General features: G+C 49.8%; 1 protein-coding gene across 1 annotated transcript; it reads left to right on the top strand.

Annotated features, from left to right (window-relative positions):
* Positions 1-10,061: 10,061 nt before the first annotated feature.
* Positions 10,062-10,832, top strand: LOC119376943 (elongation of very long chain fatty acids protein 7). Its single transcript, XM_037646602.2, has one exon. The coding sequence runs from the start codon at positions 10,062-10,064 to the stop codon at positions 10,830-10,832; it is 771 nt and encodes a 256-aa protein (XP_037502530.1).
* Positions 10,833-17,162: the final 6,330 nt, after the last annotated feature.

The raw sequence follows: 17,162 nt of genomic DNA, 5'->3' as shown, positions 1-17,162 counted from the left end.
CGTTTTATGCCGTCACGTTTCGGATAACTTCTTCTTCTTCTTCAAGGAATACATCGGTGTCCAATATCTTCATTGCATTATCTTTTATTTCGAATATATTGCCACCTGTAGTAGTGGGTTATATGCAAAGGCAGAGGCACAGGCCTCGAAAGGAAGAAGTGCGCGCGCTGTCCTTTTTGCGAACAAGCCCAACCGACGCGTTTGGCAAGAGCCTTGTTGCTCTACGTTAAATAAACCCTGCCTGGACCTCTGAAGCGACGTGACAAGTGGTGGAGGTGCTGGGTAGCCCTCACGAATGTGCAGACCCCTCCTGGAAGTCGCACCACAAGCCCAGTGCTAGTCCACACTCCCGTGCATCGGGCCAGCCGCAGGATCAGGGATTACCTCCCGAAGCCGAAGCGGACGTTACGGTGCGTACCACTTCGAGCGGTATGACCAGCACTTCCGTTCAAACCACCCCAAGCGGTACGGAAAGCACGATGGTGAATCGCTACACACTTGAGAGCCCACAAGTTCCGACGCCATTCCATGGCACCGTGCTCGAAGACGTCGAAGACTGGTTGGTCGACTTCGAGCGCGTGGCTGCCTTGAACGAATGGGACGACGCAGCGAAACTACGACGTGTGTACTTCTACTTGGAGGACGGAGCACGTACATGGTACAGAACCGCGAGGAACAGCTGACGTCGTGGCGCGAATTCTGCCGTCGGCTGCTAGACACTTACACCAGTGCTGATCGCCACGAACGAGCGGAACGAGCGATACAGGCCCGCATCCAGATGCCCAAAACTGTGACGACCTATGTCGAAGATATGACGCGCCTGTTCAGACGAGCTGATCCAAGAATGGCGGAGGAGAAGAAGTTGCGGCATCTGATGCGAGGAGTCAAGGAGCAGCTTTTCGCTGGTCTTGTACGGAGCCCTCCGAAGACGGTCGCCGAGTTCTTATCCGAGGCCGTCACAATGGAAAAGATGCTTCAGCATCGGTCCACCCTGTACGAGCGGCAAGTCAACAGTACGTCCGCTGCTCAGGTTTTGACGGCTATCGGGAGCAACACCGAGTATCTGCGAGAACTCATTCGCTCTGTAGTACGCGAGGAGCTGCAAAAGGCTGCCGCACCACCCCTACCTACGGTGAGCTCCATTGCAAGCATCATAAAGGACGAGTTACACCAGGCCCTCCGGGATCCTGTGACTCTTGATAACACCACAGCAGTGCCGACTGAATACCGCCGTGCGACCTACGCGGAAGCCTTGAAGCGCCCTGCTTCCTCTCCCCCTATTCGTACATGCACCTCCCACGGTTTCCCTCCAGTCGGCGCAGCAGCTACAGTACTGCGAAGATACACGTACATCGCCTTTCGTTTACGCGGTCCTGTTGCACATCGTTCGGAACAACCAGTGCATTACATCGACGATAGACGCCCGTCCCCTCGGAAATCCGATGTTTGGCGCACTCCAGATCACCGGCCTCTGTGCTTCCACTGTGGTGAAGCAGATCATTTGTACCGCCAGTGCCCATACCGGCTCGGACTGCGGGGCTTTTCTGCATATTCGCCGCCTCCCCGGTATGGCCAGCGACCCCGGGACATTGAGGACTACCTGGCTCAGCAGCGCGTGCCACCGCCTGCCGGGCGGCAGTCGCGCTCACCGTCGCCGAGGCGATTTTCATCTCCGCCCCAGCGATATGCTGGCGCTCGGTCCCCCAGTCCCCGCCGGGAAAACTAACTAAAGCGACCTTTGGAGGCGAGGTCGCTGGCAGTCGACGTGCTGAAGACCTCCGATCGACGCAAACAAGAAAGTGCAGATACGATTGAACGGGATGGCCGGCGTTCTCTCGATATACCGGTGCTGATTGACGGTTATGCGGTTAATGCTTTAGTGGATACCGGGGCTGACTATTCGATATTAAGCGGGAAAATGGCCACACTTTGAAGAAGGTAATCACGCCCTGGCATGGCTCGCAGATCGAACGGCTGGTGGCCACGTCGTCACTCCGCTGGGAACCTGCACGAGTAGAGTTCGAATTTGCGGTTCTACCTTCGTAGCAAGTTGCCTTGTGCTACGTGAATGTTCCCGCGACGTCATTCTTGGTGTCGACTTCCTGCAGAGTATGGGGCTGTTATTGATCTCCAAGAGTGTCGCATCACTTCTCAGCAGACCGAGCAATCGACGGGCAGGACGATCAACGGCGTGCCGACGTTCTTCGCGTTTCTGCCGACAGTGTAACGCTCCCGCCACGAGCCAGTGTCATAGTCGACGTCACATGCTGTGGATTACGAAATGGTGAAGCGCTCGCAGAAAGTAACCTGAACACCTGCTGACAAGGTGTTTGTGCGGCTCGGAGTATCATGGCTTCGTAATGGCCGATCTCAATGCTTGTTACAATTTCAGTAACGAACATCGACACCTTTTGCGCGGCACTTCGTTAGCGTTTGCAGACGAAATAGCAAACGTTCGGAACTGCTTCACATCTGAGGCAGTCGAGCCCGCAGATACGTCACTGGCCAATATCGATATAAATTCTGACCTGTCGTCGATAACCAGACAGCACTGCGGAGGCTCTTGCTTGAATTCAGTCATGCTTCGCCAGTTCTTCTAAGGTGCGCCAGACTTCCATCACTCGGCACAGGATAATTACTTACGACGCACGCCCGATACACCAGCAACCTTACCGCGTGTCAACAAAAGAACGCGAAGCGATTCGAACGCAAGTCCGAGAAATGCTTGACGACGGCATCATCGAACCTTCCAACAGCGCGTGGTCATCTCCGGTCGTCCTAGTCAAAAAGAAAGACGGAACGCTACGTTTTTGCGTCGACTACCGGAAGTTGAACAACGTGACTAAAAAGACGTGTACCCGCTGCCACGTATCGACGACTCATTAGATAGGCTACGCCGTGCCCAGTATTTTTCCTCCCTGGATTTAAAAAGCGGGTATTGGCAGATCGAGGTAGACGAGAGGGACCGCGAGAAAACGGCATTTGTGACCCCCGACGGCCTCTATGAATTTCGAGTACTTCCTTTCGGTTTGTGTTCAGCACCGGCAACTTTCCAGCGAATGATGGACACTGTACTTCTGGACTGAAGTGGCAGACTTGTCTCGTGTACCTCGATGATGTAGTCGTCTTTTCTGAAACGTTCGAGCAACATCTCCACCGCCTGCGTAGTGTCCTAGAGGCTATTCGATCGGCAGATCTCACACTCAAACCAGAAAAGTGTCACTTTGGTTATGAAGAGCTCAAGTTCCTCGGCCATGTAGTGAGCGCCAGAGGAGTCCACCCGATCCTGACAAGCTTACCGCTGTAGCAACATTTCCGGCTCCTACCGACAAGAAGGCTGTCCGGCGCTTCCTGGGCTTGTGCGCCTATTATCGACGATTTATTAAAGGCTTTTCCAAGATAGCGGAACCCTTGACTCGCCTTACAAGAGACGACACGCCATTTGTTTGGGATAACGAGCAACAGGCTGCTTTTGCCGAACTACGACAGCGCATGCAGTCAGCACCCGTTCTTGCACATTTTGACGATGATGCTGACACCGAGGTGCATACTGACGCCAGTAACATCGGCCTCGGCGCAGTGCTCGTCCAGCATCAACACGGAGAGGAGAGTAATAGCCTATGCCAGCCGCTCCCTGTCCCGTGCCGAGGCGAATTACTCGACCACAGAGAAAGAGTGCCTCGCAGTCGTATGGGCGATCACCAAGTTTCGCCCTTACCTCTATGGTCGTCCATTCAAAGTGGTGACAGACCACCATGCCCTCTGCTGGTTGGCAAACATACGTGATCCCTCAGGACGACTGGCCCGGTGGAGCTTGCGCCTACAGGAATTTGATGTAACCATCGTCTATAAGTCTGGCCGGAAGCACGAAGACGCTGATACACTGTCGCGTGCACCCATTCATCTCGTCAACCAAGAAGCAGAGGACGATGACGGTTTCCTGGGCGCCCTTAGCTCGTCGGACTTGAGCAGACGGCAGCGAGACGATGAAAAATTCGACCGGTCATCGATTATTTAGAGGGTCGTAGCGCAGTTATACCCGCCATCTATCCCGCGTGTTGACATCATTCTGCCTCCGAGACAATGTCCTGTACAAGAAAAACACTCGTTCTACGAGCCGCGCTTACCTCCTCGTGGTTCCAAGGGACATGCGGGACGACGTCCTCTTCGCTTGTCATGACGAGCCCACATCTGGCCACCTAGGCTACTCACGAACACTCGCTAGAGTAGGCGAGACTTACTATTGGCCCGGACTTTCGGCAAGCGTCAAGCGTACGTCCAAGGCTGTCGTGAATGCCAGCGCCGGAAGACATCATCCCGTAAGCCGGCTGGACTACTTCAACCAATTGACCCTCCTCATAAGCCATTTGACCAAGTCGGCATGGACCTTCTCGGCCCTTTTCCTCTGTCTACCGACGGCAACAAATGGGTGATTGTCGCAACTGACTATCTGACACGGTATGCCGAGACGAGGCGGTCCCACGAGCCACGGCTTCCGAGGTAGCACAGTTCTTCATGTGCCACGTCGTACTGCGTCACGGTGCTCCTCTGCAGTCATAACCGATAGAGGCACAGCGTTCACTGCGCAGCTCATGGATGAAGTTTTTCGATTAAGCAACACTAAACACGAAAGACGACTGCCTACCATCCGCAGAGCAACGGACTTACCGAGCGGTAAATAAGACCGTCACAGACATGATCTCCATGTATATCGACGTCCAACACAAAACATGGGATCGATTTTACCTTACGTGACGTTCGCTTATAACACCGCCGTGCAAGAGACAACGCGATTCACACCATTTCGCCTTCTCTACGGCCGCGAGGTTCAGACGATGTTGGACGCTATGCTTCCTTGTCAAGACGCTGATCAGTTAACAACTGACGCCGAAGAATTTGCAGAGCGTGCAGAGGAAGCTCGCCAGCTCGCGCGGCTGCACATCGGTCTGCAGCAACGGCAGATGCACGACGCTACAACGTCCGCCACAGAGACGTATCCTACAGTCCAGGAGACAAAGTTTGGGTGTGGACCCCTGTTCGTCGCCGTGGCCTCTCCGAAAAGTTGCTGAGCAGATACTTCGGTCCGTATAAGGTGTTACGCCGCGTGAGCGACGTAAACTACGAAGTGGTTCCGGACACTGCGTCGTCAACAGGAACACAACGAAGACAACCGAGCTCCGACATAGTTCATGTCGTGCGCATGAAGCCTTATTTTGCGCGTTCATAATTTCCTACCGTTCATTTTTTTGTTTCCTTTATTTGTGCCATAGCATCGCCTCACCGTTCATTGACTGTGCGCGAGTACATTTCACCATTGTCCATTCGCGTTGTGTAAGCTGCTTTGTTTTTTTTTTCTTACAACTACCTTGCAGCATCGAGCGATGCTCTTTTTCGCGGAGGAGGGAATAATGCCACCTGTAGTAGTGGGTTATAAAGGCAGAGGCACAGGCCACGAAAGGAAGAAGTGCGCGCGCTGTCCCTTTTGCGAACAAGCCAACCGACGCGTTGGCAAGAGCCCTGTTACTCTACGTTAAATAAACCCTGCCTGGACCTCTGAAGCGACGTGACAATATCGTCTTCGAGCGGAAGAAGGACATGATACTGCAGCGCTAAACTGAAAAGAAATGCTAAGAGGCACAAAAAGATAGGAATGTCGGCCTCTTACTCTTTATATCGGGTTTTGCCCTACAACCATCATGTCCATCAGGATAAGTGCCAATCGCCCTAGAAAAGCTAATTGTGGAATGTAAACACGATAGCAAGCAATGAGGACACAAATGAACAGATTGGGTTGGAGTATGTTGGTTGTTTTGGTCACGATTGTTGACAAAGCGCTGGTTTAGTGAATGTGGCTCAGTTTGAAACAGATGCAGCAGTTGGCTCATTTTTTATTAGAAACTGCCTTTTTGAGTTCACGTTACAATCAGGAATGGCCCCATTTTATTCCAGTTGTTTTAGAAGTTAAAGATACTTAGGCGCGCTTTACGCTGCCGTGAAATTTAGCCCAGTTTCGGTTTCTACATTTGGCTCTTTTTGAAAAAAAAAATGCCACATATGATATTCACATGACTGCACCACAAAGTGCACTTAGTTTCGATAATACTGACGTTACGTCTCCCCATAAGTTACCCTTTAAACACCAGTGCTGTCGACGTGCCTGGTAAGCCCACACTTACAAAAACACATCGATCCACCTCATAACGCTTGGCTCAAAGCCATAAAATAGAAGTACTCGCTGACTGATTCGCATGAAACCTATTCCCACAACGCGTGGGATCTGCCGAATTTTTTTACTTTTTATTTCAAAGCCCATTATGATAAACATTTGCGGCATGCCAGAAGTAACCCGTAGCATTTCATAAAGCCTTTTGAAACAGTGCCTTTTGAAACGAAAAGCAGCTTTCACTTTTGCACCTCGTTTCTGAGTTTCTCATCGGAGGCACTTAATTCAGATTTCGGAGTTGGTTTTACGAAGAATGCACTATAATTAACTGTCAGGCAACTCAAATATGATGTTTGAACGATAATTCTCAAGGGGGGGGGGGGCACACTTGCAAAGGACGTCCCCTATCAGCCTGAACACAAAGGGGTCAAACCCGCCATGAAACTGCACCCCCCCTCCTTGATTTACGCCGCTGCCTACAATACGTTGCTGTGTTTTCAACAGGCAACTTGAGCTTGTTCTGCGCTCATTTTCTGTCGTCCAACTGTCTCTACACCACTCTCCCATACGCGGTGCGCATAAAGAAGGACAGCACATTGACACCTCAACAGTTGCACACTGCGGCATCGAAGCGGTGAACCTCTCACGTATGAGTCTCTCACACATCTATAACGTATGAGTTCTGGGAGCACTTCTTCATCAGCAAATGTATGATCCCAGTCAGACCACGGAAGAAATCACGCAACATGTTGCAACTCGTTAATTATTACAGCGAAAGCTGTTATGAGATCATTTCACCGGCCGTTTTTGGTGCCGTAGTTGTCCGCCGCCGCCGCCGCCGCCGCTGCCGCCGCCGCCGCCGCCGGTGTCCGTAACCAGTATCGCTCGAAATAAGAAAAAAACGAAATAAGAAAAAATTCCAGGATGGAACGAGGTTCGAACCTGGGCCCTCTGCGTGGGAGCCCAGTATTCAACCTCTGAGCCATGCCGGCTTGAAACTGCTTTGCAAAAAGGTGCTATACAGCCTTCATGTCGGGAAGGAACCACATTAGCATATGCAATATAGCGTGGTAGAAGAGTAAAATAAGCATCAAGCGTCGCACAACGCGATTTCTGTAACCAGGCGTCACACAATGCGAATTGCGCAACGAGTAGGTTGTTGAATGCTTCTAACCCATTACAAAGAGCTCTGCCATAATTCTTCATCGTCATCAGGCACAGCATCAACAAAGTGCGCATAATGCTTTACATGCGTTTAGCAGGTACCACGGCTCTCTGTAGAATGACGAAAAATGGCACAGTGCCTGGTGCCCTGCTTCTCAAAAATTACAATGATTTATAGCGTAGTGGGTTCCTCGCAAGTGCACTTGTATTGGTTGCCAAGGAAGCCCATAAGCGCATGATCCATTTCCTCGGGGTCTCAGTAAAATTGCAATGATTTATAGCGTAGTGGGTTCTTCGCAAGTGCACTTGTATTGGTTGCCAAGGAAGCCCATAAGCGCATGATCCATTTCCTCGGGTCTCAGTAAAGTTCTCCCCCCCCCCCTCCGTCTCTCTCCCACGTCAACGTATGTTTACAGCATGACGGGCGAGGGAAATAGCGACCGGGCGTCACCGAATGCAAATTACATAACTGGTGGGCCGTTTAAACCTTCCAACCCATTACACAGGGCTGAGCCATAATTCTTCATCGTCGTCAGTCGTCGCGTCAACAAAGTGCACATAATGCCTTACAGACCTGTAGCTGGTGCCCGCTTCTCCGCCGGATGACGAATAATGGCTTAGTAGGTGCTTCCCATCTTCACAAAAATTGTGATTTATGGCGTAGTGGGTACCGTTCTAGTGTACTTGTATTGTAGCCCCAAGAGAGCTTACAACGGGCACTAGAAACGCCGCTCTTCCAGCTTTCGCTGTGACTGTGCTGCAGTATCAGCGCAGGCCTGGCGTTTTTTCATCGTTATCTCAAATCATTTGTTTAATACCTGCATCCGCCCCCACATAGATACAAAGAGGATAAACTAGAGAACGAGCGCGTTGCTCAGACGAGCATTTGATTCACGACGTTAGACTGAGACAGATAGATGATAAGGGAGGAAGGCAAAATGCTGTTTTGCAATCAAGAACGTCGCTGTGCGGACAATATAGCGTTTGTGCAGATCATTCATTCTCAATAAACGTGGCTCCAACTATGACATTTATGTATACTAGCGATTGGTAATAAAGTGTTTCACAGTCCCTCTAATGGCGGTCTGTTGTCCAATGATCCCATTACGCCGCAGGGGCCGCCGCAAATACATATCCTCCTATAGATTAGCAAGGCATGCTGCCCATAAGAGGCCTAGTTACACTCATATTTCTTCATTGCGAGCTGAAGAGTCACGCTGTAGCTTCATATAAGAAATTGCGCCCTGCCGCAGCCTTTGGGAAATTTCGAACGAGAAGCATATTGCAGTATTAGTTCCGTTGGCCTTTTGAACGCAGTAGAGATCTATGCGGGAGAGATCATCGCTGGCGTAGCCTTCTCTCTTCGGCATGCCGGTGAACGACGGTGGAAACTTCCTTGGGGTCATCCTCCATAATCGAATCTTCTTCACGTCCACAGTAGGTCTACCGTCCTGTGTCCGCACACGTAGCCCACGAAGCCCTTTTTCTGTGGTTTTGCACGTAAAGAAAGGAAAGAAACATTAATCCTTATCCTGCCGTGCGAGTGGCCTACAAATTTATTACTGACGCAACTACCTTCCCATCGTCGGGCCAAAAGCAGGTGCGGTCAACTAACTCGGCTTCCCCTTCCAGATAAAAAAATTTAGAAACTCACCTGTCAATTGAAGGAGAGTGCCATACAGCAGATGGCAGTTTGACGTCACCGCTCCGCTGTTGCGACGACAAGAAGTCAAAGTCGCCTCGGTGGGCAAGATAACAAGCCAGACTGCAGCTCAAATTTGTTGAGTCTTTCGTCGAGCCGGTAGAGAAATGCGTAATAAAGGATCCGACTGATCGTTAAAGTATTGAACGCGCTTTAAAAATAACCAAAGCAAGGTTAAATGGAGGAAGACCTTCCAGACACAGCTTCATATCTGTGCGAAGGTCAATTGAGCAATTAAAATAATCTTGAAGTGACTCAGCGTCTAACAGTTCGTTACCCCTCAGGAAATACCCTTCTGTGCACTGTATGCGGCGAAGAAACATAAGATGTAAATTGAATCAGCTTGGCGCGCATCACTAGCATTAATGAAGCCTTCCCTATAGATAAAGCATATGCGAAAATATATCAAATTGCAAAGCAGTTTACCTAAATGGGGTCATGTGATTTTATCATTTATTTTTTCTTACATAATTTGATCACTATCAGCACAATGGCAGTTGCCCCTCTCCCCTCCCCCGCCCCCCTTTAGCCTTGCCACCTTTCCTTCCAACAGGTCGTCCAATACGCTCGTCACGTACATAGTTCGGTTTGTCTTTTTTGTATCAGTTGCATGTGACGCAAGCTCGCACTTCCCCACTCTCTCAGATGTAGGGCAGCTTGCACCGCAGTCACACAGTGCGGCCTCAGTCACGAAAGCAGCTAGACGGCGTCAAAAACAAAATTAAATACAAGAAAGCCAGGAGCTGGCGACGTGACTGCACCTGTGTACCCCTTGTGACGTCACTAAAGCTGGTACAGCGTGCTCTAATACATTTGTCATGAAAAGAAGGGGCGACCCGTTTCCGTCAGTCCTGGACCGGCCTTTTAAACGGGAAGCTCGCACCCCATCTCGGTGATTGGCTTTCGGGGTTCGCGTACGGCAGCCGCGCTGAGGAAGACGCGCGATAGCTACGCACAGCCAGAAGAAAAAAGGCCCGTCGTACAATAACATCCAAGTCAATTCTCGCGCTGACCGCATTCAGCTTGCGAGTCATGGAGTCGTCGATGCGCCAGCTCGCTCACACGTTTCACTCGTGGTTCCCTCCGCGCGACAAAGTCGCCGAAGGTTGGCCGCTGACCGGCAGTCCACTGTCCATCGCGCTCATCACCGCCACCTACGTCTACTTCGTCACCGTCGCGGGACCGAGATGGATGTCCGGTCGCAAGGCGTTCGATCTGAGACGCTGCATCCTCCTGTACAACCTGTTCACCACGTTCTTCAGCGCCTACTTCATGTGCCGCTTCTTGAAGCTCGGCTACTGGGACCTCGGCTACACCTTCCTTCAGGACATGGACCGCAGCGACAGCCCGGCCAGCCTCGAGATCAAGCGCCTCTCGTGGTGGCTGTACCTGTTCAAGCTGTCCGAGCTCTCGGACACCGTGTTCTTCGTGCTGCGCAAGAACAGTCGTCAGATCAGCACGCTCCACGTCGTGCACCACGTGATCGTGTCGTGGAACATGTGGCTCAACGTGACCTACGGGGCGCAGGCGCAGGCCATGTTCATCGCGTGCCTCAACTCATTCGTGCACGTGTTCATGTACGCCTACTACTTCCTGGCTGCTCTCGGTCCGGCCTTCAGGAAGTACCTGTGGTGGAAGAAGTACCTGACCATGGTGCAGATCACTCAGTTCGTCATACTCTTCGTGCACGCCATCGGCATGGTGTTAGCGGAGGGCAACTACGTCGTGTCTTTCGTGTGGGTAGAGTTCGCGGAGGCGGTGTTATTCTTCGTGTGGTTTATGGCATTTTACTCGAACGCTTAAAAAGAGCGTCTAGGGTCGTCGTTGCTTGTGAAAGTAGTTTCTTAAAGGTTGGTGAGCTAAGTGCAGGGCGACTGCTATAAATATTGCCATGTTACCTCACTTGCCCTCATCTTTATGATTTACATTTGTTCTAGACGGAGGCAGACGGAAGCTCGTTCTCTTGATATACACACCTAGTGCTGCACTCTAGCTCGTCTTTAATCTACAGGTTTTTGTAGCACTTGGCGAGTAGGAAAAAGCCCAAGCGCAGGAGTGGAAAAAAGGATAGAGATTGTTCCTTTCCTTTTCGTGCATGATCTCAAAGCCAGACCTAACCACAAAAAAATGTGGTAAATTTGATTCCTGCCGTACATTACCAGCTTTGTAGTTTGTTATGCATAGTGACGCCAAACTCTTGAAGGTCGCGCCTTCTTTGTCGTTCGTCGAACAGTAAGCTGTATACCTATAACCTCTGCACGCGTGTTGGTGGCTGATTTTGGGGTGTCGCAATCTAGCTGGAAATTGGCGAAATATATTCGATGTACATATTTTATTGTTGGTCACTGGAACGAGGCAAATATTTAGAAGGCAGCAGAATGACGACTGGAGCTCCGGCTTCGTGCCGAAGACCACCGAGGCAGAAGGTAGACGGTGACGTGAGTCCGTAGGCTCTTGTGAAGGTGCTGCACGCTGGTCGTGTTCCATGTTTCTGTAAATACGGCGAAACGAAATCTTCATGAAAGCTTGGCAAATATCTTGTTTTAGCAAATCGAAGTAGGAGTCATAGTCATAATGGTTTGTAAATAAACGACAAAATGATTTTCTATCCCGTCCTTCCGGGTGCTTATGAACTTCGCATTGTCTCTTTAAGGACACGACATGATGCCCAAATAAACATGCCTTGAGACCCGTGAAATTTGGAACAAGATTAGTTTTCTTCGCTCTGTTGACGTACCTTGAAGAGCTTTTCGTTATTTGTGGATCGGGGAGGCATGTACGCCGCACGACTAGGTTTATAAAGCATGCAATTGGCGTTCGGCTCTTGGCATTCGTAAGGTCGGTGAAGTGCACTACGGAATATTTATGGCCACCTTCATACAGCTCACCTATGCGCATTGCATAGAAATTATTGCGCATTTTGCAGAAAACGTCCTCCGGGGGCAAAATCCCGTTGACAAATGATCACGAAGCAGTGAAACCCATGAAAACGTCCAGCATGGTCGTTGCAGGTCCATTTTAAAGTGCTTTTTTTTTTAAATATCACAAGACAAGAAGAAAAACGCTGAAAAAAATTCGCTCGAAGTAGTTGATTGCAGCCATTTGCGTTTGCGCAAAGCTATACGGACAGAAAGACCGCTAAGGTAAGACACTAAACGAAGAGATTCGAAATCACGTACGTGTGAATGAATGGATACATACCAAAACTGGTGCGATGGCACATGTCTGTATGATGAACATAACTGACACAAGGGTAACATGAAAATCGTGACATGCATGTCATGTACGACATGATTTACATGCCGCGCTCATGCCGCACTCGCGGCCATTTCGCTCGCTTGACACACACACACACACACCACACACACACACACACACACACACACACACACACACACACACACACACACCACAACACACACACACACACACACCACACACACCACACACACCACACACACACACACACCACACACACCCAACACACACACACACACACACGTCTACACACACACACACACCACACACACACACACACAACACAAAGGACATAAAATGCGAGGGGCCATACGTGTCGTGCCAGATTCTTCGCATTGGGGGGGTTGCACATGTGCCCTACAAACACTAAGTGAGCAGCTTTAAATATGAAACGAGTCGCCCTGTTCTTCCATACTCGAATATCGCATTGCAAACTTACGGCCATACACTCGTGTTTAAGCGAATGCATGGAACTAATTTGTCGTACTCCCAGTTTCCATCATCGGAATACCGGGGAAGCATCTGTGAGACTGTTACTGTGACTAGTAAACATTTATTAAATATTACATTTCATCGTTACAATTTGTGATTTGTGAGGAGTGGTTGGTTCTGGCGTTAGAATTTCGCAGTTTATGACTGATTTACCCGTCTGTGTTGGGTTATAAAGCTGAGGAAAAATTAGCGCTGCTTGCGCTAAGTCGCGCACTGGCCGGGTCACAGCAGAGCTTGTGTGCACCTAAGTGGTCCTGGCTTGGCTAGGCTTTTATCCTCTCAGTTTTTTCTTTCCCACCCCTTGCTATAGCATACTATACAAGAGTATGTTTGCGCTCTTTTTCTACTTTTTTTGTCTCTGTTTCTTTCTATCGCTCTCTCTCTGCGTCTCTTTCTTTCTCTGTCTCTCTCTCTGTAGTCATTCTTTCGCCTTCTATCATTTTCTCTCTTTCTTCCCTTTCTTTCTGTTTCTCTTTATCTCTTTCCTCGCTGTACTCGTTCTCCTCATCCTCCTTTCCCGCCGCCTCACCTTCACATCTGTCCTCACCATCACTTCCCTTTCCCACCCCCTTGTTATACTATACCATACAAGGCTATGCTATGCTCCGCTAGCGTGCCTGGATAGCAGAGTGGTTACGACGCCCGCCTTCAGATCGCGGGTTGAAACCTCGCCTCGGCAAGAATGTTTTTCGCCAAGAATTTTTTTCTATCTCTGCCGCCCTGAACGGCTGCGGTGCTCCTCAGGACTATCTTAATAAAGTTCACTGTCTGTCTGTCTGTCTGTCTGTCTGTCTGTCTGTCTGTCTGTCTGTCTGTCTGTCTGTCTGTCTGTCTGTCTGTCTTCCTGTCTGTCTGTCTGTCTGTCTGTCTGTCTGTCTCTTTCTCTGCACTCGTTCTCTCGCCCGTCAGGGTTATTGCATCCCACGCCGGACAAATCGGCGCACGTGTTCCGGGAGCGAAGCAGAGGATGAAGAAGAGGACGAAGAGCGCGCCTGTCGATTCATGATGATGACATTTTCAGATGGGAAGCAGTTTATGGCGGAGTTGGTGGTGGTGTGCGGCGTGACCACCTTTACTGCGCTTCCGCAAGCCCTCTCCACACGCCTCCTCTCCACACACCTCCTCTTCACACCCCCTTTCCACTCCTCATCTGAAATGCGCGCTCGACATGCCGAAACGCTGCTTCGCATCGCCTCATGGTCCCCTTTAACGGGAGATGGTGTAATTTTCTATCTTCGACACACGGCAAGCCTCGAGCCAAAAAGTTTGCTGTAATATACGCGTTTACTTCCTGCATTATGAAAATTTTTGAAACGCTCATAAATACACGCATGGAGTGTTTCGTGACGACATACACAGAGACGTAGCCAGAAATTTTTTTCAATGAGGAGGGGGGGGGGAGGAGTTCAATCCAACCCTTTATGTATGTTCGTGCACGCATTTGTATGCGTGCGTGTATATATACACATGCAAAATTGAAAAAATGTTGGAGGGGGGGGGGATGGGTTTAACCCCCCCCCCCCCTCCGGCTACGCCCAGTGGACGTGCAGTATCGTGTGATGCGCTTTGTGGTTTCGAAGAGGAAGATCATATGAGCAAGCACTTCTATATTGAATGCCAGACATGAAATTATAATGTATAACCATGACTATTCACAATCAGGCTTGCTCTTCCGCCTGACGAAAGTTTTTGGGTTTTTGTTTATAATGAAGTACACTTACGTAAGCTTTATAACGTCGGAGCGCGCGATGTTGCACTAAAACCCACTGGAATGTATCTTTCAGATAGGTAGACGTGCGTTTCTGTGAACAGTCGCAAAAACGTGTCAGTGCTGCTTTAATTTCCTATTCCCTTCATCGTACTGTCGTTGCGCAGTGTGCGTGGATTCCGACTCCCGTACCATAACCTTGCAACTGCGCATACATAAATTTAGGTAAGGATTCTCGCTGGTTGTAAACACGTTGGTTCCCTTAAATAACGCCAGGCCTGCGCTGAAACCGCAGCACAGTCACAGCGAATGCTGGAAGAGCGGCCTTTCTATAGCCCGCTGTAAGCTCTCTTGGGCCTACAATACAGTAGACTAGAGAGGTACCCACTATGCATAATCACAGTTTTGTGAAGTTGGGAAGCACCTACTAAGCCATTGTTCGTCATTCTACGGAGAAGCGAGGCACCAGCTACACGTCTGTAAGGCATTATGTGAACTTTGTTGACGCGACGACTGATAACGATGAAGAATTATGGCTCAGCCCTACTGTAGATGGGTTGGAAGCTTTAAACGCCCACCAGTTATGTAATTTGCATTGGGTGACGTCCGGTCGCTATTTCCCTTCTCCCCGTCATGCTGTATAACATACGTTGACGTGGGAGAGAGACGGGGGGGGGGGGGGCGATGAACTCTACTGAGACCCCGAGGAAATGGATCATGCTCCTTATGGGCTTCCTTGGCAACTAATACAAGTGCACTTGCGAGGAACCCACTATGCTATAAATCATTGTAATTTTACTGAGACCCCGAGGAAGTGAATCATGCGCATATAGGCTTCCTTGGCAACCAATACAAGTTCTCTTGCGAGGAACCCACTACGCTATAAATCATTGTAATTTTTGAGAAGTAGGGCAGCAGGCTCTGCGCCATTTTTCGTCATTCTACGGAGAGCGTTGGTACCTGCTAAACGCATGTAAGGCATTATGCACACTTTGTTGATGCTGTGCCTGATGACGACGAAGAATTATGGCAGAGCCCCTTGTAATGGGTTGGAAGCATTCAACAACCTACTCGTTGCGCAATTCGCATTGTGTGACGCCTCGTTACAGAATTCGCATTGTGCGACGCTTGGTGCTTATTTTACTCTTCTACCCACGCTATATTGCATAATGCTAATGTGGTTCCTTCCCGACATGAGCCTGTGTAGGACCTTTTGCCAAAGCAATTTCAAGCACTGGCATCGCTCAGAGGTTGAATACTCGGCTCCCACGCAGAGGGCCCAGGTTCGAACCTCGTTCCATCCTGGAATTTTTGTCTTATTTCGTTTTTTTTTGCTTATTTCAAGCGATACTGGTTACGGACACCGGCGGCGGCGGCGGTGGCGGCGGCGGACAACTACGGCGCCAAAAACGGCCGGTGAAATGATCTCATAACAGTTTTCGCTGTAAAGAAAGCACGGTGATCTAGCTGCACCTGGGTGGGCAGCGCAGTCTTTCATACGCATTTATCCTGGCTGGCAGGCCGTCTAAGTGGTCTATCGACTTCCGCACAGCCCTCGTATACACCGTCGCTACGGCACAGTTCCTTGTTTACCAACAGCATTCATGACGACGCACGAAGGAAATCGCAGGACCACTTTTCCTGCCAGCATGCTGCAACCGACGCCTGTGCCGTATAAACGAAGCAACGCTCCCATTGCGTCAAGGAACGGCCGCGGGGAAAAGCACTGCGCAGTGTTCTTCCTCGTTCGTATATCGGAGATCTCACGCGTAACTCTATTTATGTATCGCTTGGTGCCTGTTCAGAGAGGCGCGCGTGTGTGTTTACTGGATGTATGTCAACGTGTACATGCATAAGCGCAGTAATCCCCGTTCTGAACACCGTCGCGCCTGGAGGAAAAATGACAGCGGAAAGATTATCGCAGGGACGGAATGTGCGTGATGGATAGAAGCCATCGCGGTGCCGCAGCAGTCGTAAAGACATTTATTGGCTGCGAGAAGCGAGGGGCTTATACGAACCGCTCTGGAGTTGGAGGGGAACTGGCACCCACTCAAGTGTGTTCGTGCACACCAATGTCCAAAACGGCCAGTGTGCGATTGTAAAAATAATTCGTTCTGAATTATGAGATCGTCGTACTTGACAAAAGAAAAAAAGAAAGTAAAGAAGCGTCCTGATTACACGTACGTAAGACAAATTTTTGTGGTTTCAACGCTGTGATTGCGTCAAAGGGTATTACGTCGAAGGCTACGTGATTTCGTGGATTCGATTCCCGCTCAAGGCGGCCTCATTGCTACAGGACGAATACAGGAAACACCGTGCACATTGTTCTAGGCGCACGTTTAAAAAAAAAAGCCGACTTGAATTAAAAGTATCTTCAAGTAAGGGCTTATTGCACTGGTTCCCTTTTCATTCATTGCAACACTATTCAATTGCATGTATAAAACAAGCGAGAAATATTGGGTGAAGATAAGTGAGGGTTCGCACACTCTGTACATGAGTGGCAACAACGTAACCACACGGCGTCGTCAAAACACCCCTGCGCGACATAGATTTAGTTTTTTGAAGAATAGATGTGTAGCCAGAGTTCTGGGGACCACAGTTTGTGCTTCTCTGTGTACGCATGTATCATTAGAAATTTTTGGGGCCGTAAGCTTCCGTAACTTAATGCAACCAAG

The sequence above is a fragment of the Rhipicephalus sanguineus genome, unplaced genomic scaffold (assembly GCF_013339695.2).
Source record: "Rhipicephalus sanguineus isolate Rsan-2018 unplaced genomic scaffold, BIME_Rsan_1.4 Seq292, whole genome shotgun sequence".
In the NCBI taxonomy this organism is placed as follows: Eukaryota; Metazoa; Arthropoda; class Arachnida; order Ixodida; family Ixodidae; genus Rhipicephalus; species Rhipicephalus sanguineus.
The sequence above is the reverse complement of the archived record's forward strand: the minus strand, read 5'-3'. Positions and strand labels throughout refer to the sequence as shown.